This window comes from Python bivittatus, unplaced genomic scaffold (assembly GCF_059951505.1).
Source record: "Python bivittatus isolate LINGU-HERP-01145 unplaced genomic scaffold, Pbiv_v1 ctg000220_np1212, whole genome shotgun sequence".
In the NCBI taxonomy this organism is placed as follows: domain Eukaryota; kingdom Metazoa; phylum Chordata; class Lepidosauria; order Squamata; family Pythonidae; genus Python; species Python bivittatus.
In genome coordinates, this window is record NW_028277048.1 from 30,942,216 (window position 1) to 30,963,801 (window position 21,586).

The following is a 21,586-nucleotide window of genomic DNA, read 5'->3' on the forward strand; positions in this document are numbered from 1 at the left end:
CTGCTTCTCTGTTAACTCCTAGACCAAGCGAGGACACTGCAGCTTTTTCTTAACAGAGCAATTCCCCCTTTTTCCTCAACTTACTCTTCTCATCTGATCAGAATTCTTTTTTTTCTTCTTCTGAGAAACCTCTTCTATTGCATTTAAAATAACAAATCATGGTAACAGAATTCAGCTGCTGATTTACCAATGTATTTAATGTAAGTAAACAAAAATCAGTGTATTAGATGAGCTTGCTGCTTTATTGTGATTTAAAATACATGCTGAATGATGATAGAAATACGAGGGAACTTTGAAAAGTGTAAATATCCTTTTGCAGGGGGAAAGAGATGGCACCAGCCCAGAGCTAGCCCAGCCTAGAAGCAGATTAGACGGCTACTTAGGATACTTTTGAGTTCAAGAAGTTTCCTCCAAAGTGCCTAATAAACCAGGCTTAGCTCTTGGACTCTTGTCAGTTTACTGGGAAAGGTAGGGCTACATATGCTAGATCAGTTAACGTAAAATAATTACTTAGCTTAAAACTTGAGCCTGCCATAGGCAAATATGATTCTGTATAGCAGAAGACAGTAGAAGAATCAAACCCAGCAGGTTTAGATAAAACTCTTCTTAAAATTCAAGCAGCACAAGTTTTATCTAATGAAAAATAAAGGGATTTGAAATGGATAATAGGATATAGAAGTACTTTATAACAAATTTTCTTAGAATAAGTTACAGAAAATATGTATAGTGATTAGTCCAAGCTACTCATCTTTATTTGGTATACTTCCGCTTATTTGAGTAAGATTTTGTTCCCCCAAAAAATATTCATAAAATTTCAGCCATCTACAGCTATTTCCTGAAATGTGATCACCATAGGATGGGCATGGAAAAATTCCACATACTAGCACCTTGGACATTTCTGCTGAAATTCACCTGGGAAAGAAGCGTCAGTTCAATTGAAAAGAGTTAATGGTATTGGCTTAAGGGTGAAAAATGCTCCCAATTCATCATTCACAAGGTACCTTGTATGAGTTTGTAAATAAGACATCTGTAAATACTGCCAAACATGTTGGGTAGCAAAATGAACAACTTAACAGTGTGTGAAAATTGCTCATTTTTTTCCTAATGAGAGTATAAACCTTTTGCAAGGGTAGTGGTAAAGATATTTAATAAATACAGCCAACTCCCAATCTTGGGGAATCTTTTAGGCATTGCTGTCTCATGCACAATTTCCAGTTTTGAAGTTGGAGAATCCAGATCTTCAGAGGCTGGAACTCTTACTTCCAGTGGTCTTCGTGAGCCTCTAGCATACATTTATGCAGCTGTATGCGTAGGGTTGGAAACGGTGGAACTCTGCAAAGGTGGGGTTGGAATGTTTGTTTACCTTCTTGGCAGAAACTAATAGGAGTTGAAGTCCAGGCACTTCTGGAGGGCCACAGCAACTGGGCCACGATCAGTAACAATCACCCACCTCTAGATTTCACCGTTGCCCCTATTAAAATCATGCAATATGAATATATGTTTTGTGTTTCAAACATGCAAGTGAACTGACAAAATGAGAGCATGAGTATCCCTCGGCTTATTGCATATTATGTATTACAGCTTACTATGAGCTGCTTTCTGTACATACTGTACCATCAGAGCTGCAACACAAATTATTCCATTATTAATGCTTGTGAGCCTGTACTTGCATCTAAGCCACATTCTTTCCTTCCCCTTGTAGACACTTCTTCAGTCTGGCCACCATAAACTTTTACATTAGTATGCGGAAAGCAAGGACTCGCTCTAAAAGAAAGGGCAACTGCAGCTTGGCAACACTTTTGACTGTATTTCTGCATGGTGGCCTGTAGGGAGTGCTGCTGAGTAATGTCAGTTTGGGAAGCTGGGGCCTTGGATGGAATATGTTATTTCCAAAAAGGATGAAAAGAAAAAACTTGTTGCAAAAATTATTTCAGTATTATGGATTTTCCTTGGGATGAGCAAATTAAATGAATACAACAGGGGCCTAAACCCATTTTAGTCAAGATACTCACTGCTGGTTAATACTGGATTCAAACTCTCTTAGTATTTCATGTTCTATTCCTTTTCTTTTCCCCAGTAATTATCAAAATACTATTGAATTCCTGAAGGCTGATTGTACTGATAATGGTTAAAAGTGGAACCAGTATTTGGGGGAAAGGGTTTCAAACAAATGTGTCAGTTCAGTGTTTGCCCAAAATAGTTTTGTTCTATTGAATATTGCTAAACACCAGGAGTATCCTCCCCATGCACACATTCTTGTCCTTGTCCACTCTCAACCCCCTACCAGAACGAACTTTCTTTCCTGCTACCCCAGTTCCTTTTGATATAGATTTAGACATTATAGCCTGTCTGTCTGTCTGTCTATTAGCCAGCATTTATATTAATGGATAAAAACGGCATCCTTGATCAGAACTTAAAATATAAGTAAACCAGCTGAGTTACAACTTGCTCTTGATAAATTAGACAAAGCACCTTTTTAGACTTTAAAGGGTGGCCTCCAGAAACAATACTTGACAAAAAGCTACTGTGTGTGGATAGCTTTGATCAAGGGAAATTTTGTCAAAGTAATATACCATTTTTTTCCTCCAACAGTGTCAGTTTGTCAAATACTCAGTCTGCCTTTTTGGAATGTGGACAGCTTAAGGATTCTAATCATTTTGGAAGACATACTTAAACTGAAATTATATACTCCTGTAATTGATCGATCAGTAATAGTAAACCTGAATCCAATGTATGCCTGTTTTTGAAGTTCCACAGACTTCAGTGGGATGCTTGGGAAATATATGTGAAACTCAAGAACCAACACACTCTTGGGAGGAAAGCTAGTTGCTATCAGGATGATTCACATGAATATTTTATAACATGACATACTTTTCCCATAGAGCCAGTATTGATTTTCTACATCTGTCTTGTCGGGCAGAGTGATAATCACAAACACTCCTGTTTGTGCAGAGCGCAGCAAAAACTCCAGGAAAATATTAGCCATGAAAGCAAACACAATGCAATGTCCATTTCTTGTTTCCCAAAGAAATCCAGTCAGAAAATATATACTAACTGGTGTTTATTGATAAAAATGCAAAATTCCATAAAATACAAATATCATACAAAATATAAAGAAAAACACATCTTATGTAATTGTAGCATCCAAGACTTATTAGCAACACAAGCTTAACAAAATCTCTAGCTACAAACTCTTAGAGAAGAGGTACACTACTTGGTAATTTGTTACAACTACATAGCCCATAAAACCTACATAGTGGCTAACACTAAAACAACTAACAACTACTCAGAGAGGCTGCACATTTTCCTCCCCTTGTATTATAGCTCTATGCCACCCCCACTGGGTAACTAGCATACACACGCCAATAGGTGGCAGTAAATAGCACAATACACAACACACAATAACAGGTGTTTTTCACATGATCTCTGTAGTCAAAATATTATTTGTTATTGTAAAGATAACGAGATGAATCCTTTCCCATGAGAAAGAAAATCCTGACATGTCTTTGCCTGCACCCTGCCAATTTACCACCATTATTTTATGATATCAAGGTTGGTTGCCTGTTTTATATAGCGCAGCCCTTTTAAAATCTTCTGTGAATGTAGATGGTTTGGGATGCCTTTTAGAGTTAGCTGGAGGGATGTGACTTTTTAATAAAGGCACCACCATTTCCAGAGATTCACTGGCTGATTTTACACTTCAGCCTTGGTGTATAATCCAGTGTTTCTCAACCTTGGCAACTTGAAAGACATGTGGACTTAAACTCCCAGAATTCCCCAGCCAGCATGCTGGCTGGGGAATTCTGGGAGTTGAAGTCCACACGTCTTAAAGTTGCCAAGGTTGAGAAATGCTGGTAATAATCAGTTCTCTCCAATTACAATGTTTTATCTAAAAAAGTATCTTCTAGGGCTCCCCCCCTTTTAAAATTTAAAACACTACTTCCCCAAAAGCTTTAACCATCTTAACATTCTTGAATATAAATTGAATAAAAACACTTGCAACTATGCTTTTAAACCAGACTTTCCAATTTTTTTTATCACAGCTAATAATTTTTAATGCCAGAAAGGTATTCTAAACAAGTAAAGAATAGACGTGTATAAAACAGCTCAAATTTGAAATTCCCTGTTTCAATCATTTTGGAACTGTTTTGAGCTCAAGGACGTTTTGCTGTATTTTAGTGAATGCCAACTTCATGTAGCAGCTGTGAAGATCTGAACACTCTTGGGCATGAATAAAAATTGCCCAGGAATGTTAACGGTTACATTGTAGCAGTCGTAAGTCATGTGTTGATATTAACATGGCAGAGGTACAGTAAATAAATGTTAATGATAGTTGGATGTGTTATTCTCTCATGCACACTTAACAATTTTGTTTGCACTGAAATGAGAATAGGAAAAGTTTGTACCACTAAATGTGTAGAATAGATGAAGAAATGCTGTTTCTAAATCTTGAAAAGGGCTCTTTTCATTCACCATTCATGATCTAGCAGAGGCATTTATTGCTACAATCTTAATTGCATTCTGTCATTTTTATTACCAACAGTGTCATAAATGGGGAGGCTGGCTGTTTATAGTAAAGAAAATTCAGCATAGGAATCCTTAGTCCACTATTAACCCATGTTCATGTATCTTAATTGTGTTATAAAATATTCAGCATGAGTTCCTGATGCTGGAGAAAGTAATCTCAGAACTCTCTATTCTGCATGCCAGAACATGTTGCTTGTCAAAAAGAGTGGGATAGACTGGTTGAGTGCTATCATTTGGCTTCCAGTGTTTTCTTCCTTTGCTAAATTTAGCCAGAGACAATCAAGTAAACTAGGATTGTTAATGATCTGGTTCAAGTGGAGGTGAAAACTTCACAAACTTTCCCATGTAGCAAATGTCTGTACCTCAGTGATACAGCAAGTGCTTTGCATACAGAAGGTTTTAGGTTCAGTCTTCATCAGTTTTGGGAAATATGCCACAGCACCATATGCGCTCCTTGTTTTCTTTGTGTAGGGCACTCTTCTATCATATAGGAACAGCACTACTGTATTAACTACTAACGGTGAAGATGACACCTTTACTTTTTGCCCAGTATCTTGCTGGGAATCATTGTATTCCATTCTTCCTTGAGCTACTTGAGGCCTTTTATGTGAATTAGGTGCTTGGAGCTCAGTTTTCAGCATGTTCACTCAGAGGTTTGGGGGATTCCGTTCAGTGGGATTTACACTCAAGCTTAGTTGTGCAATGTGGTGCAGTGGTTAAAAATGTTGGTCTTGAGAGGCATGGGTTCAAGTCCACCCTTAGCCATGGAAACTCATTTCCATGTCTGAACTCAATCTTCCCGTAGACGGGAGGGTGGGGATCAGACTAGTGATCAGGTGCACCACCCTGAGCTCTTGAAAGAAAAGGGAGGTTATAAACCTAACCAATACCAATCCATGTGACTTAGCTTAGAGGCTTCCTCCTGCCTTAAGATATCAACTATCCTAATTTGCATTTTACAGATAAAGGACCTGCAAAGACTCTGGAAGGGAAAGCTTCCTCTGGACATAGCATTTACCAACTTCCCAAGCCATTACAATCTTCTGTTTTAGACTATAATAGTTAAATGCGTTACATCAGTATAGACGCAGGGTTATATTATTAACATGATTAGAATAGTTAATTATAAAAAGTTGAAGTTTTGTGCAATCCTACTTTGGCAAAATGCCAACTACCTTAGGGCATTTAGGAGTTCACTTTTTATTCTATATATTTAAAAACACAGTAGGTATTAGTAAACATGATAGACTTCTCGGGCCCCTGGTGGCTGAGGACTATGGGATTTGTACTCCAGCATCCTCGGAAGGGCATGGCTTGCACAAGGCTGAGCCACCCTGTAGGACGCCCCGCGCGCTTCGACCTAAACCAAGCAGTCGGAACCAACCACAGGGTGAGATACACCCGCAGCCCCCAATCTGTGCGGGCGAAGGCGGGGCCAGCCTGGCGGCACCTGCGCACCACAAACTCCACGCGGCAATAGGAGCATCTTAAAGGGCGTGCGCCGGCGAGGAAGCCTGGGGTTGAGCCACGTTCCGGAGGGACTTGTGAGGGTAATTTGCATCCGCACGTCATTGAGCTTGGAGCGGGCGCTGGCCGGGGCGTCTTCCCGCTTTTCGAAGCCTTCCTCTTTCGCAGCAGGCGCTGGTGGACGAGATCGTAAGAGCCGGTCCTCTCCCTGCGGTCTCTGCAAGGCGAAGGCGCGTCGCTGTCGCCGAGAGCGCTCCTTCCTCGGGCCCCAGGCAGGCTCGACTCGAAGGTGGGCGGAGGGCGCGAGGACCGAGAAGGTGCTGGGCTCGGCCCGAAGGGAAAGGAGTGGGCGGCTCTTCCTTCAGTGGGGATTGGGGGGAATCGGGCTTGGAGTGCCAACAGCGTTTCGGACCAGATCCCGGCGGATTAATCGGGTGGAGTTTGGGGCAAGTTGTCTTTCCAGCGCGCTTGCATGGTCTGGCAGGGCCAAGTGACACGTGTTGGGTCTGTCCTTGTGTCCTCCGCTCTCGTTGGGATCTTCTCCGGAGCGCGCGCGACCTTTCGAGTTGGAGGACGGCCCGCGGGATCGTCGCTCCCGGCGCCGGAGTGTGCCGCTGGCCGGCCTTGGGACTAAGCTCTGAAAGCCTTTCCCTCTTTCGGCGTGGTGGTGGTTCAAAATGGCCTGTCGCTTGCTGTGATCGAAGAGAAGACCTGAGGGGTCTCCTTTTAGCGCTTTAGTCGTTCCGCTCTAGAATCGTTTGGCATCCAGCCCGACCTTACAGGGCAGTAACGCTGAACTTGGTGACCTTCCCGTTGTATTTGGCTACAACTTCCGTTGTCCCTAGCCTGCCCAATGGTTTGATTCGCTTTTTCTGTTAGAGGTATTGTCCACCTTTTCCTCAGGAAATGAAGATGGCATAAGTAATATCCTGTCCTTTAATTGTTGTCAGTAGCTTCGACTGAGAGTGAGTGACTGGCCCACAATCACCTGCTGCCTTATGGTGGACTTGAATTTGGCTCTTCCTAGTCCAGTACCATAACCATTACACCACATTGGCTCTTAATCAGGGGTACAGTAATGCTATTCCCAACTAACACAGCCAAGGGTGATAAAATTGTAATTTAAACGTGTCAGGGATATACCTGAATGGAAGAAACTATGTACTTGGGTGAATGGCTCATTTATATGCAATAGGGCTTAACTGGGTAGTGTCTAGATGAAAGCACTGTAAAATTTAGCATATACTCGTATTTTTGTTTCACAACTATTGGGTATTTTCCATGTATAACAAAATAGACACCATGACTTCTAAGCTAGTTTGACACACAACTGTTACTGTAAGTAAAGGTTTTTGTCCTACCACATATTTTTTAGCTGACCTTTTGCTATCCTGTTCCTATTTTTTTTTTTTTGTTTCTTTCCCCATAATCCGACATACAGCAGTGAGCTTCCTTAATAAAAGTGATGGGAAAACTGCTAACATATGATTTTTATGGTCCTGTGTAGATAAAAACAGGACTGAAAAACAATATAAAATGAAAAATTATTATGTAAATGGGTGTAAAGCAGCAATACACAACTTCCTTGACCTCTGGCACCTGTTTTGCTCTTAAGCTTTGCTGCTGCAGTTCCCAGAAAAGCCCCAGAATGTGTGGGTTCCTCCCATGCTACAGAAACTCTGGAGGCTGCAGAAGTTTTGCTTGTGGGTTGCACAAAATCTGTATATTTGCATAGAGCTTCTTTTTAAAAGGTCACTTATTAGCAGTATGGGAGAGGTTATCTTTCTGTACTGTATTTGGGAAGCAAGGGAGGGGTGCCGGATGTGCAACTCCAAATTTATTTCCTGGAGTTCTAATTGTCTGTAGCCCCTTAATTGCTGGGTATGTGTCTGGTTAAGGATATTTTGCTTAAAATAATATGAACTTGCTCAGGTGTATTAACTGTGTAATTGTTTAGAATTATGTGCATGTGAATAATGCAATAGACATTCTTAGCAATGTTATACCATTAATGTATATCACATATTCAAAGGCCATCATATACAATATACCTTATCTAACTAGGATTAGCATACGCCTTGCAGTATAGGCTAATCTAGTCATTCCTATATGTATCATAGGACCCAGGTGATACACTGGGCCAAGAAAATTGTATTACTCCCCATAATTCAGATGAAGCCTAATAGCAGGAAGTGCATTTTTCATTTAAATTTAGCTTAAATTTGCCCATAGAGAAATAGATCTATCCACAAAAGAATAAAAACAGATCAGAAAATGTATCAAGGAATGTTCAGAATTTTGAAAGTGAGCTTTCTTGTTTTAGTGCAATATGGGACACAGTTGAAAAAGGAACTCTTCTTTTGCTTTTCTCTGTGACTATCAAGCTACTAGAGCTGTCAGTGGCTTCAGGAAATTTCTTGGTATCTGTTCAGAGTTGATGGATTTCATTAAAAAACAGTCTATCCCTATTCCTCCAACCAAAAGCTTCAGAAATAACAATGTCTAGAAAGTTGGATTTGGACCTGGACTTGCAACCTTTCAGTGCAAGCTCACTGGATGGCTTGGGACAAGCTATTATTTGATTCTAAGTTATACTTCTAACTGGATGTATTAGACACCAGTTTTCATAATTCCTCAGCCAGTCTGGGGATTAATGACTATATATTTGTTTGGAGAAGTTACTTCAAAATACTGTCTACCTTATAATTGAAATAGAAATAGACCATGTTGCACAATTAAAATGGGTAGAGGTCCTCAGTTATTATTTGGAGATTTGCCTGTCTAGGTCTTCTGCTCCACTTTAGTTTCCATCTGCTGGAACAAGCCATACTTTTATTTAATCCCCCAACAGCTGCCTGTGTCTTTTTTTTTTTCCAAAGAGAGCCGGAAGAAACTGCAGCTGAATGTTTCCCAGTGTTCTTTTCAAAAAGTCCATACTATGATGTGATCTCTGGGTTATATCTGAGCCTTTTTTATAATGAAGCTAGGCTAAAGAATTTTTGCTCATTTAAAACCAGATGGAGACCAGCTTCACTGAATCTTATTCTCAGGCTTGCCTGCCTGCTTACAGGAAGTTACAGATTTTATAGGAACTATAGTGTCCCATAGAATAATCAGATTTGACAAACTACTTTCTCAATTTCCTGCAATGAAAGAAGTATTGAGGAAGAGGAGGAACTGCATAGCTTTGTCAAGAACTAGGGTTGCTGATTCCTACTCTAATTGTGATTGTTCATGAATTACAACTAATAATAATTACTAAATTTACATGCTGCTCGTTTCCCAGCGACTCTGGGGGGTTTATTTAAAAAACATTTAAAAAACAAAGAACAATAGAGAAAACATAAAAACAGCACAAGACAAAGAGACAAAGATGGCAGAGGGGAACAGAAAGAAGAAAGAGGCATCAACCGTCTCTTTTGGGGATTTTTTTTTCCTGCAAACTTTTGCTGATTCTCTCCTTTGCATATAGGTCTGGGGAAGATGATCCTGTCCAGATCCAGCAGAAATGGTCTCTGCACTCTTCAGAGAACATACTGGTATGGAAAAAGAGTTACTGATTTGAAGGCATATTTACAGTGAAGGGAAATTTTTAATCCCAAACAATACATCCACATTCAGAATTCCTGCTACTCATAATCCTGTCAAAGTGGATGCCAAAAGCTGCTGTCCAGAGCACTTTGTCAATGGAATCTCAGAAATGGTGGCAATAAATAAAGATATCAGAGATTTTTTTATTTGTTAGAACTATCTTGACAAAGTTAGAAGGGTAAAACTCTTGGGTTCAGCTAAAATAATTTCTCTAAGGAGAAAAAAGATGAGATAACTTGTCATTATATGAAGATTACTCAAATGATATTGGAATATCATTGCTGACCTTTCCCCTTTAGGTCCATTTTTAGACAACGAATTTGTTTCTACATTGCTACTATCTTACAGGATTGAAAGAAAGGCAGTAAAGCTCAAAGGTTTTCTTTTTAATTGACCCAGGAGTGTTGATACTGTCAAAAAACTTCTAAGTTACCCAGCTTCTAACCTCCGGCAAGACTAAATCAATTTTATCAAATAACGTAAGTCTTCCAAGAGCTTATCTTAGCCTGTCACCTTCTTGCTGTTCTCCTTTCAAGCCTGTTCCAATGCCATCCTACTATTTTCCTCACTCCCAAGTGGTGCTACAGATTCTATAACCTAATAAAAAGAAAGCCAGACACCTTAACTGAACTTCCCTAAACAACCTTGTTTCAGACTAATTTGCCTTGGCTTCTTGCCCTGATATATATGGACACTAATCTTATCTATAAATGCTTCCTTTCCCTTTTAGCGTGGCTTCTGCCTCTACAGTTCCAGGCTAAGGATACAAACTTAGAGATCTTTTTTATTACCCCTTCAATTTCTCCTTGAGTGGAGGCGAAAGTTAATCAGTAATCTTTGAGCTTCCTGGAAAGCAGAAATCTGCCTCCTATTGCTACTGAATGCAAGAATCCTATGTTCAGAAGTTTAGGCTCTTCTACAAAGATTGAGTGATCACAGTGTAGCAGAGAACAGTTGTTTTTTTTTTAATTGATGTTATATTAGTGGAATACAATGCTAGGTGTAATTTTCTGAGGCTAGCAGTTGGTCACCATGTGGAGGATCGTAGAGTCCTGTGGGAGGTTGCTCTAGTTTTAAGCCTTTAGGGAAGGGATGGGCAATCCCAGCCCCATTTCTGTGATCCTCAGAATAATCCCAGTGGTACCACTGACATTTGGTGACTGGACTGCTGTTTTTTGTTTTCCATTACTGGTTTACTCATGCATTTATGCATGCACAGAGCCTGGAGAGGCATGTTAAGCTTCCTGAAAAGTTTGATCCACGTGCTCTGGTGACATCATGGTCTTGCTGGCCAAACCCATTCTGGCCTTAGAGGCCCAAATGATTTTTTTAAGAAGAAGGAACAATCCAACTGCAAAATGTTTGCTTGTCTCTGCTTTCAGGGAAATGTTTTGCCTGTTTCTAATAATCATCCAGAAGCTGCTTTCCTGCTGGCTTTATTTTAAAAGTTTCAGAAGCTGCTGCAAGTGCTGAATGCAGGGTGCTTTAAAAAACAAAAACCAAATGCTGACAAGCCATAAGAATGCCAGCCAGGGAACTGAACAAACTCTTGTTTTATTGATCTGGCAAACAGCCCTCTAGGTCGCATGTTCACACTTCTCTCTGTGGAAATAGGAAACTGACCTTTTGTTTCAGAAGATGTATTTGAAAGTAGGCTAGGGAATTCTTAAGTTTTGTTACTTGGAGACCAGAAAAGAGCTCTTTCTTTCTCAGCCTTTCTGCTTCCTGGCAGCCGCACTCTAATGCTCCCCCTTCCTTGTAAAATGTATTTCTAGTTTCCATTGCCTTCACTTTTCTGTATTACATCACAGTTTTGTAAGTCTATGGAGTGCAATTCAGCACATTCTAAAGATTACAGTTACGCCACAGTGCGTTCAAAGGACACTGGGAGACCTCTTATATTTGCTGCTTGCAGAATAGAGTACGTGCTTTCCAGGATCAGAAAGGACTCATCCATGGGGTGCACGCAGTACCCAGCTTGAAAACCATTTAGCTGTCATTACTGTCCATGAAGAAGTGAGGGGTAAATAGCTTTGTGAGGTTGCTGAGAATTCTGGATTGGCAAACCTGAAGCCCTTCAGAATATAGGGCAGGCCTGGTAGAAGGGTTCAAACATCCATCTAGTTTGGCATCCTCCTTTCATGGGTGACAAACCAGTTATTTCCAGGAACTGTGTAAACTGGGTAATACTGAACAGCTGATCCATGTTCCTTGTCCCTAACATTCAGAGTTATAGCTTCTAGCTTGTTATTAGGTTAATTTCCATAAACATGTCTCTTTTCCTCCCTCTCTTTTTAAAAGCCCCCTAAGATAATGGATATTTCATTGTCTTTCTTTGGGAAACTATGATGTGTCTCTCATCTTTCATTAAGAGTTAGGAAGGCTTAACTTGGGGGTGGAGTGTATGCATACACACACACACACACATACGTGCATACATACATACATGTCTTCTTAAAGTACTGCATTTTGCCTGTTTTTTTTTTTAAACAGGTTAAGAGAGATGACTTGGAGAACCTGCCCTCCCACTTGTTGGGTCAGGATTCCCTTCTGTGCCCATAGCACTTGGGACACTGCTGGAAGCAGGAGGCGCAGGCTTATGGTGGCAGCGGGGGCAGGTCTGGGTGTATGCACCATCTTGGCTTATGGAAATCACCATCGGCAGGTGAGTGAGTGAAAGATGGGATGGCATAGTATGTCACCAAGGGAAGAATGGAACATGAAAGGCTTGAGGCTGTTGTGGGAGGAAGTTGTTGAAACTTTGCCTTGGTTGAGGCTTCTTAAATGCTTTGCTTCATAACTTTCTGATTTAAGAAAATGGACCCTATTTAAGGCTGACTGGCTCCATTACCGAACGGGCACAAAAGGTATGTTCCAGGCCATGTGCAGTCACCGTTATCCCATTCGTGGCCCCATAACGGATAGAGTCAAATATCTGCCCCCCCCCACGTTTTTTTTATTTTGCTGCTTAAAACTCCTGAAACTGCTTCCCTAAATGGGCCCTGGCACACCCTATTTTGGAGTGTGGCCCTTGACATTTCAAACCATGTCTGGTGTGGCTCTTGAGCTGAGAGAAGTTGTGCATCCCTGAGTACCGTTCCTTTCCTGATCGTCTCTCTTCTGGTTTTCTTGCAGGGAGCCAAGGCTGAGCTTCCAGTACCCACACCTACTCCCTCATTCCCTCGCTTTACCCGAGAAGAGGTGGCTCGCCATCATAATGAAGCTAATCGGGTGTGGGTGACTTATGGAAGTGAAGTTTTTGATGTCACTGATTTCTTAGAGCTACATCCTGGGGGCAGAAGTAAGATTCTTCTGGCAGCAGGGGGTGCTTTGGAACCATTTTGGGCTCTCTATGCCATGCACAAACAAGAGCATGTACAAGAGATCCTTCAGGAATATAAAGTGGGAGAGCTGAGCCCAGAAGAGCCTCCTCCGCCAAGCCCTGATGACCCTTATGCTAACGATCCTCCACGACACCCTGCCCTCCGAGTCAATACCTCCAAGCCCTTCAATGCAGAACCTCCTCCAGAGTTACTCTCAGAATATTTTCTGACTCCCAACCAGCTCTTCTTCAAGCGCAATCATCTTCCTGTGCCAGTTGTGGACCCTGAAACGTACCGCCTGTGTATTCAGAGTCCCTCTGGACAGACACTTTCCCTTTCTCTGCAAGACCTGAAAAAGAATTTTCAAAAGCATGAAGTCACAGCCACCCTACAGTGTGCTGGCAATCGTCGTGCAGAGATGAACACCATCCAGAATACCAACAGGCTTGGGTGGAGTGTTGGGGCTATTAGCAATGCCTGTTGGGGTGGTGCCCGGCTTCGGGATGTTCTGATACAAGCTGGGTATCAACCAGGTGATGAGGGGCATGTCTCCTTTGAGGGCCTGGACAAGGATCATAGTGGCACTGTGTATGGAGCCTCCATCCCATTTAAAAAAGCCATGAGTCCTGATGGGGATGTCTTGTTGGCTTATGAGATGAATGGGGAGGAGCTGCCTCGGGATCATGGGTTCCCACTCAGAGTTATTGTGCCAGGTGTAGTGGGGGCTCGTAATGTTAAATGGCTGGCCCGGATTACAGTGGGACCAGAGGAAAGCAAGAGTCACTGGCAGCAGAAGGATTACAAGGGATTCTCTCGTTCTGTAACCTGGGAGACAGTGGACTTCTCCAAGGCACCTGCCATTCAAGAGATGTCCATCCAGTCCGCCATCACCGAGCCATCTCCTGAGACCTCTGTCTCCCCTGGGGAGCTCACGGTGAAAGGCTATGCCTGGAGTGGTGGGGGGCAAAGGGTGATCCGTGTAGATGTTTCACTGGATGGTGGAAAAAGCTGGCAAGAGGCTACACTAACTGGGGAGGAGCAGTTGCCTGGCCGAGCCTGGGCTTGGAAGCTATGGCAGCTGGACACTTCTGTGCCTGCTGGAACCAAGGAGTTGAACATTGTCTGCAAGGCTGTGGATACCAGCTACAATGTGCAACCTGAGCACGTGGGGCCGATCTGGAACATTTTGGGAGTGCTCAACAATGCTTGGCATCGGGTACATGTCTGCGTGGGAGAGAACTGAGAGGCCTGACTGTGCCTAAAAGCATGGAGGGCTATGGATCTTGGCTTCTCTACATTTATCTGCTGCTGCTGTGGGGACATTAGCCCATGCCCCTTTGAAGAAGCCAAGAAGAAGAGCTGAGTCCTTGAGTGGGAGTCTTGTGACTTCTGGCCTTCATTCCTCATTCCCTGTACAACTCCTGAATGTAGCAGTTTTAGGACTAGGGTGCTTCTCTTTCTAAGGATGTGGTGGTCTCAGAGGCAAGTGTTGATGACTCTCCTTCACTTAGCTTTCTCCTTAACTGAGATCCACTTTCCTCAGGAATCTTGAATTGTAGCTTTTATAGTCTTCAGAATTTTTTTCAGTTGTCAAAGTTACCTACTTGTTTGCTGTCTGGAGATCTTTTTTAATACCCCCTCCAAAGATAGAGATTTATTAAAGGTATTTGATCACTTAACACTAAATACCCCATCATTTTAGGAACATGGCCAACTTTATTATCTTGCTTTCTCTTTTCAGTGGGGTGCCCACTTCAATCTTACCATATTTAATGTCTTTAGCTGTTTTATGGGAGAACTTGAGTAGCTGATATTTCTCCCACTTTAACGCTGAGCAGTATCAGAAACTGTTAGCATTCACCTTTAAAGACTTGGGAACCTTGCCCCACATCAAGTCTGGCACCCCACTGAAAGGAGAAAGCAAGATAATAAAGTTGGCCATGTTCTTGTTGCATGAATGCACTTAGACCACCTCTTCTCTTAAGCTATCATTCTGGACAGATTTTGCTGTCCCCTAGAATCCATAATACTGGGGTAAGAAACCTGATGCTCCCAGCTGCTTTGATCTACTGCTCTCAAGCAACACAGACTTGCTTATGTCTGACTTAGTGGTTTCTCTTTTGTATTTCAAATGTTTCTGTGTTGTAACCACAGAATAGGATTCTTGAACCATTGGAAGACTGGGAAGAAGAGCAGATTTCATCAGTTGTTATCCTCACGGGAATTCTTCGTGTCTGGGGATCTACCCCTGTTCTTTATCTGTGGAGAAGGGTCTTGACATGCACTTTGAGAAATGTTTTAAATTAAGTCTCCTGAGCCAGCAGGTTTCAGAGAGAGAAAGGCTCAAGAAGAGAAACTGCCATGTACGGGGATCCTGTTCTGTGAAAACAGCCAGGCAAGCAGGGAGCCTTCTGGTAGGAAAAGCGATCTCTTTCTTTGAATGGCCTGAGCTTCACAGAGGGGCTCATGTTGCCACAAGAATTGCAGCTTCTGGTGGTAGCAGGTATTTAATTTTTCTTCCAGGCCATTCTGGGATCCATTTTCGTTTTTGTACAGAGAAGTCTCTGTGCCCTTTTGAGCATGTTGTGCCTTCCTGACACCCTTCTTGATACCCATGATACATCCTATTAATAATAGTATAGATTAGGCCCAATTGAAATTCAGAAGTGAATTATTTAAGATCCTAGATCAGTAAAAAAAAATATGTTTGACTGCCACCTAAAAAATAGTAAGTGCCAGATTAACTGCCCTTGGAGAACAGCCTACAGGTGGAATGCCACCAAGAGAAAACTCTTCCCTGCTTGTAACCCATTAGTTATTTGGCACTAGCACCTTGAGAAGCTCTAGCCATGATTTTTGGGAATAGCCAGACGGGGGGATGTCAGAGACTCTTCAGCTGCCCCAAATCTAAGATATTAAGCTCAGTATCTCAGCACACTGAATTGTATCTAGAAAGGGACAGAAAGCCCATGGAATTCACATAAGGTGCTAAACCATAGTTTAATCATGACTTAATAAACCATAATTGGTCCTGTATGACTCATGAAACTGTGAACCCTATTTTATAACCATTAGTGGCTGGGTTCACGCAACATTCTAGTCCAAACACAAGCAAACCTCACAATAGCTTAGCATGTCATTTGAACCTGGACCAAGTTCCTTCTTGCCACCCAAAATTGAATTTTTGTTACATTACTCTTTGCTTCTTGCAGATCAGGGCCATCCTGCTTGAGAGCAGTAGATTAAAACAGCTGGGGAGCGGGATAGATTTCCTGCAGGCGGTTATGCAGAAGCTCTTCTGCAAGATTGCTTTGTTGCTCAGGACATCAGTTCAAGCAGGCAGCTGGATTGATTCCTTAAGGTTGACTTAGGAGCTTGTTTGCAGTTCACCTGAATGTTGGCACTGCTATATCAATCCTCAGCATGAGAGTTGGTGGTAGTGAAAGTGGTCGATGTAGAGAAAGCATTTCTGTGGATGTATTCAGCGTGGCCCAGGATTGTCTTCGCATCTTTGATAGGCTAAAGCAAAAGAGAGAATGAAAAAGTATCAGATGAAAGTTCTCCTGTAACACTTCCTAAGCTCCGGAATCCAATTTTGAATGAACCCCCCATCCTACCATAAAAAAGACATTTGTGTGCCTTTTTCACCCTTGTTTCTTAAAAATACCATTTGCTTCCCCATGTTGGAAGGAGTAGGAAATGAATTTATTTTAGTAATGCTCTCACCCTCTTGTTGGGGACTTGTAGAGATTGTAGGGCTAGGTAGATCTTCCCCACTGCCACCATACTATAGCACTTCATAAGGGGGAAAGCTATCAGGAATTGTTTTACTTTTGCTGAGGTAACTACATTTTACGGGTAATTCCAACAAATTATTCTGTTTGGTTAGACCCTGGATCCTGTTAACTCTAGGAACACCAATGGTGGGGAATGGACCTTTCAGTTATTCAGCAACAGAAGCTGACTCCCAGGTTGGCTGATGTTGGATCATGATGTCTATCACCCTCAAGCAAAAATTAAGTGGCCAGAAATGGTAGAACATAGATCAATTCCTCAAGTGGTGCTGGGTTGAGAAGGCTGGGTTGATATGGCATCATGATTCAAGCAAAGCCCAAGCGTTATTTTTGGAAGCCCAGTACACACTTATCAAACTTATCCAAGAGCCAACATGCATGGAATCTCCTGAGTCAAAATTCTGATTTTGAAATGAGGAACTTGGTATTTGTTTTCATCATTAATTGAGACCAATCCAAGTTAAGTTTTTCCATACTCTGGCTGAAGTTATTGTCTCCTGAAAAACTGGAAGACTGATGTTAGCTTTTTTCTTAGTTTCCTTTGTTTATGTTTCCAGCTTCCTTGATTGTATTTATAGCATCATAAATAAGGTGAATGTGTGTGAGTTTGTGAGATTCCATTGTGAAGACTGGACTCCCAACCATGATCCTCCCTCTGGGCTTGATCTGGACCAGTATTCTGTGTTTCAGAGAAGGGCCTGGGCCAGCAATTACTGACTCTAGACAGTTTCACAAAACCTGGACAATACATATACTGAGATACAAAGAAATACATGACAAATGGATACATAACTGAACCTAATGTTTTCTGCTATGATAATGTGGCTACAGCACAGACTTCCCCTTCCTGATCTGACCTAGCGAGTATACTCCTCTCCTATAAGCATGCTTGATCATAGCCAGGGGGGAAACTACAAGAAGTTGTTTCAGGACCTTAAAGAGTCCAAGAAAGAAGGGAGCTGCCCTTTTATTTTCTCCTGCCTGGTGCAGATTTTTTTAAAGATTTTTTTTTATTCCCCCTTTATTGTTTTTATAAATAACTTGAGGCAGCAAACATACCTAATACTCCCTCCTCCTATTTTCCCCACAACAACCACCCTGTGAGGTGAGTTGGGCTGAGAGAGGGACTGGCCCAAAGTCACCCAGCCAGCTTTCATGCTAAGGGGGGACTAGAACTCACAGTCTCCTGCTTTCTAGCCTGGTGCCTTCACCACTAGACCAAACTGGCTCTCTCAGTTCCATTGTCCTCATAGCCAGTGGGGGAGCCCCAGGATCAAACCGGTACAGTCAAGGAACTGGGTTAAAGGAGAGGAAAAAACTGCTCCATATTCCCGAAATGATGTCAAAGGGGAAGTCATTTCCATATACGCCCTGGGCTATTCTCTCAAGTGGATGTTTTGTTGCCCAAGGAGGTTGAGTTAGTTAGCCATAAAGAATGAACAACAGTATCAGGGATGAGTAACTCGGTGCCCTTCATGTGATATGAGAATTACAGTTCTCATAATCTCTTTAGCCTTCACTGGTGTTGGAAGGACATCAGGTGGGCTATGGAATCTAACTGGAAGGCTGTCTAGACTGCTGGCTATGAAGGGGCCAAGTGCCTTGTCTAGTTACTAGGGCTGAGCCTTTCCCAAGATGATACTTTGGTTGTCCTCTTGGCTGGGGATGTTGAAAGTTGTTCTCCAATACATTTTTCACGTTGAAAAGAGACTTCAGGAAGTGTGACCACATCTATAAGCAAACAGGACTATTTTCTGTTAGTTGGTATTAAGGATTACAGAGAATTGGTGGCATGCAAAACATTTGTGGTGAGAGCCTGTAGTTATATCAAGTTGTGTTGATGGATTTAATTAGCTAGACTCTACCTCTGGTTGTAGCACATGCAATTTTATCAGACGGAGCTTTCTTATCCTGTATTTCAGGCTATAGGAATTTCTGTCTTTGCAATCTAAGCAGACCAGCTGGTCTACACAGTAGTTGGGAAGAAAGGTCAACCAACTGGCCAGATAAATGTAATCCTGTGGATATCATTAAGTGTGTCCTGAGCAGTCTGAGTCCACCTGCAGGAGCTAGTATAACTATATAGTGACTCCTTATATTCTGTTTGTGATCTGTCTTCATTCCAAAATTATACAGGAAGCTGGCGCTTGTCAGAAAAGTAATGCATTTGTTGTGTAACATTTGAAAGAACCCTTCCCCCATAGTAATCAATAAAAGCTCTATCTTGGTTTTCATTCCACCTTTGTATACAGTACCTTTTCTCCTTCCTCTGTTACAAGTTGTAGATGCTGTTGTTTTCTTGCTCTCATTTAGATAAGGAACAGCCAGGGATGAACCAATAAGGCTGTCATTTTGTTAACAGGACTACAGAAAGCCGCCTTTTTCACTTGCGTTCCAATACACCAGGGAACTCAGTCTGGGATCTTTTGTATGTAAAACAGATGGTCTACTGCTGAGCTATAACCTTTCTCTACTAGGTACCTAAGGAAATGATCTGTTACTGAATGAGATTTGGGTTTGAAATTAACATTTACTTCTTCCATGTAAGAAACTGATTGATTGATTGATTGATTGATTGATTGATTGATTGATTGATTTTGGTGCCTTTGAGTCAGTGTTGAATCTTGGCAAATACCTGGACAAGTCCCTGCAGTCTTCTTGGCAAGATTTTCGAAAGTAGCTTGCCATTCCTAGGGCTGAGAGAGGGAGACTGGCCCCAAGTCACCCAGCTGGCTTTGTGCCTAAGGCGGGACTCGAACTCATAGTCTCCCGGCTTCTAGCTTACTCCACCTTTCAAGACCTCGAGTTGATATACTTCCCCACTTGGATCCAGAACACAGGGGGGGTACTCTTGGGCTTGTGGAACCTTCTTCTGTGCCCAGGAAGATCTTTCCGCAACACCCCAGGGATCAGATGACCCTACTGGCTTTCTGTAGAGATGTAAAGTCCTGGCTTTTCCCTTACGCACTGGGTTGGGATGGTAGGTCAGCCTATTCTGCAATATGTGTGTGTGTTATCATTGCCAGCCTTTTTGTTCACTTTTTTAAAGTGCTTTTTATGCATTTCTTTGAAAGTGTATGTATTTGCATTGTAACTATCTTTGTGTTTTATTCCTTTTCCTTTTCTGTTACTCTATTTTAAAAGCAAAAAAAAAAAAAAATTGCCAGCCTTGATTATGTGTTAATTGCATGTTCTTTTTGCTTATTTTGGTTTGGCATTGTATTTTTTTTATTTTGATTTTTTCCCCCTGATTTGTATTGTCATATGCTACCCAGAGTTACAGCTTTTATTAAGTACTATGGGGGGGAGGGATTCTTTCAAATGTAACACAACAAATGCATTATCAATCTCTTAAATAAAGAGTCATTGGGAATCAGATGGCATACAGATTTGATAAATAAAAAGTATTCCATTCTCCTGTTTTGCCTCCAAACAACAACCCTGTGAGGTAGCTTGGGCCAAGAAAGAATAACAACAACCAAACAGCAACACTGAGCTGCTGTGCCTGACCAGAACCTGCTCTCTCTGCAGCTAGTCCAACGGTTTAACTACTCCACCGCACTGGCTCTCTTTTTTATCCCATACTGTCATTTTAATTAATTTGAGGTATAGGGGAACTTGCTTTCACTCTCTGGGATATGATGGTGGATATACCCACACCATCAAACTTAAAAGTTTGGTCCCTGTGGCCTGTCGGATGTTTGGATATAAAGACAATAACCTTACTGGTTGCTTTCAAGCAACTGAATGCTGTGACTGAAACCAAACTTTGTTGTACTCCACTTTTAGTGAGATGGATGGTCATAAATAATTAGATAGATAGACAGACAGACAGACAGGTTGCTTGGTAAAAATGAAATGGAATAGGGAGAAGAAAAGAAAATGTATGTTGAAGCTGTGTCTAAATCAGCCATTATAAACTACAAATTAGCCAACCGTATTTTAAACTAGTACAAGTAGTCCTCATTTAGCAAGTACAATTGGGACTGGCAACTCAGTCATTAAGCGAAGTGGTTGCTAAGTGAAACCGTGACTACTTATGATCTTACTTCAGCTTTCCTTTCTCTACAGACCTGTGAAGGTCATAAATGTGAGGATTGGTCATAAAGTTACTCTTTCATCACCGTCATAACTGAACGGTCACTAAATGAGTCAGTCCCTAAATGAGGATTACCTGTAGTATGTAAATGGAGCTTTTATTTATTTATGTCATTTCTATACACAGACTCCCTAAGGACTCCTAACGGTTTGTAGAAATTGACAATAAAAACCATAAAATACCAACAGAAACCATAAAAACAAAATGTTTCCTGACGCCTAACTGAAAACCTGGCATCCAGCAACTTATTATTCCTCATTCATTAAAAGAGTTGTTTTTTAGAGTCTCTGAAAGTTTGTTCATTCATGGTTCAGTGTTATGTACAAACTCAAAAAACTGAGTTGAATAAACCATGGTTGGGTTAACCATTGGTAAAGATATTATGCAAATATGAACTTTTTTAGATGGGATGTGAAAGTACGCCCCAAACATACACATTGCAATGTGGATGTTAGAGGGCTAGAATGATGAAATAAGCAATTAAAAAAAAACACCCTTGTTTTTAAATACCACTGTTAAATCAAAACTGGTCCTCATCCTTAGACAAAACAGAGTGATCGCTCCTTAAGACAGAAAATAAAAGAGACACATGGGCTGAATTCACATATTATCTGGTTTTGAACTTAGTAGGTTGTGTGAACCCTGCCTCTGTGGGTTATGCTTAACCAAGTATGAGTTCAAGCTGGGTGTGAAGCTTGAACTCTGGCAAAAACTAGCCAACCTGGCCAAGATCTGGTGGGGACATGATAGCGTTTTACTTAGCAATTCCAAATGTTTGAGAATGA

The 21,586-nt window shown here is 41.6% G+C and overlaps 1 protein-coding gene across 3 annotated transcripts; it reads left to right on the top strand.

Moving 5' to 3' along the window:
- The first annotated feature begins 65 nt into the window (after positions 1-65).
- Positions 66-19,864, top strand: SUOX (sulfite oxidase). 3 transcript variants are annotated; one of them, XM_088138252.1, is made up of 4 exons: positions 66-200; positions 9,467-9,533; positions 12,079-12,250; positions 12,721-19,864. In XM_088138252.1, the coding sequence occupies exons 2-4, from the start codon at positions 9,478-9,480 to the stop codon at positions 14,149-14,151; spliced, it is 1,659 nt and encodes a 552-aa protein (XP_087994378.1). In that variant the 5' UTR covers positions 66-200; positions 9,467-9,477; the 3' UTR covers positions 14,152-19,864. The 3 variants fall into 3 exon arrangements, with proteins under 3 accessions (XP_087994378.1, XP_087994377.1, XP_007427070.1); XM_088138251.1 differs by lacking the exon at positions 66-200 and adding an exon at positions 2,063-3,723 and having other exon boundaries at positions 3,841-9,533; XM_007427008.3 differs by lacking the exon at positions 66-200 and adding an exon at positions 3,801-6,283.
- The last annotated feature ends 1,722 nt before the right edge of the window (positions 19,865-21,586 follow it).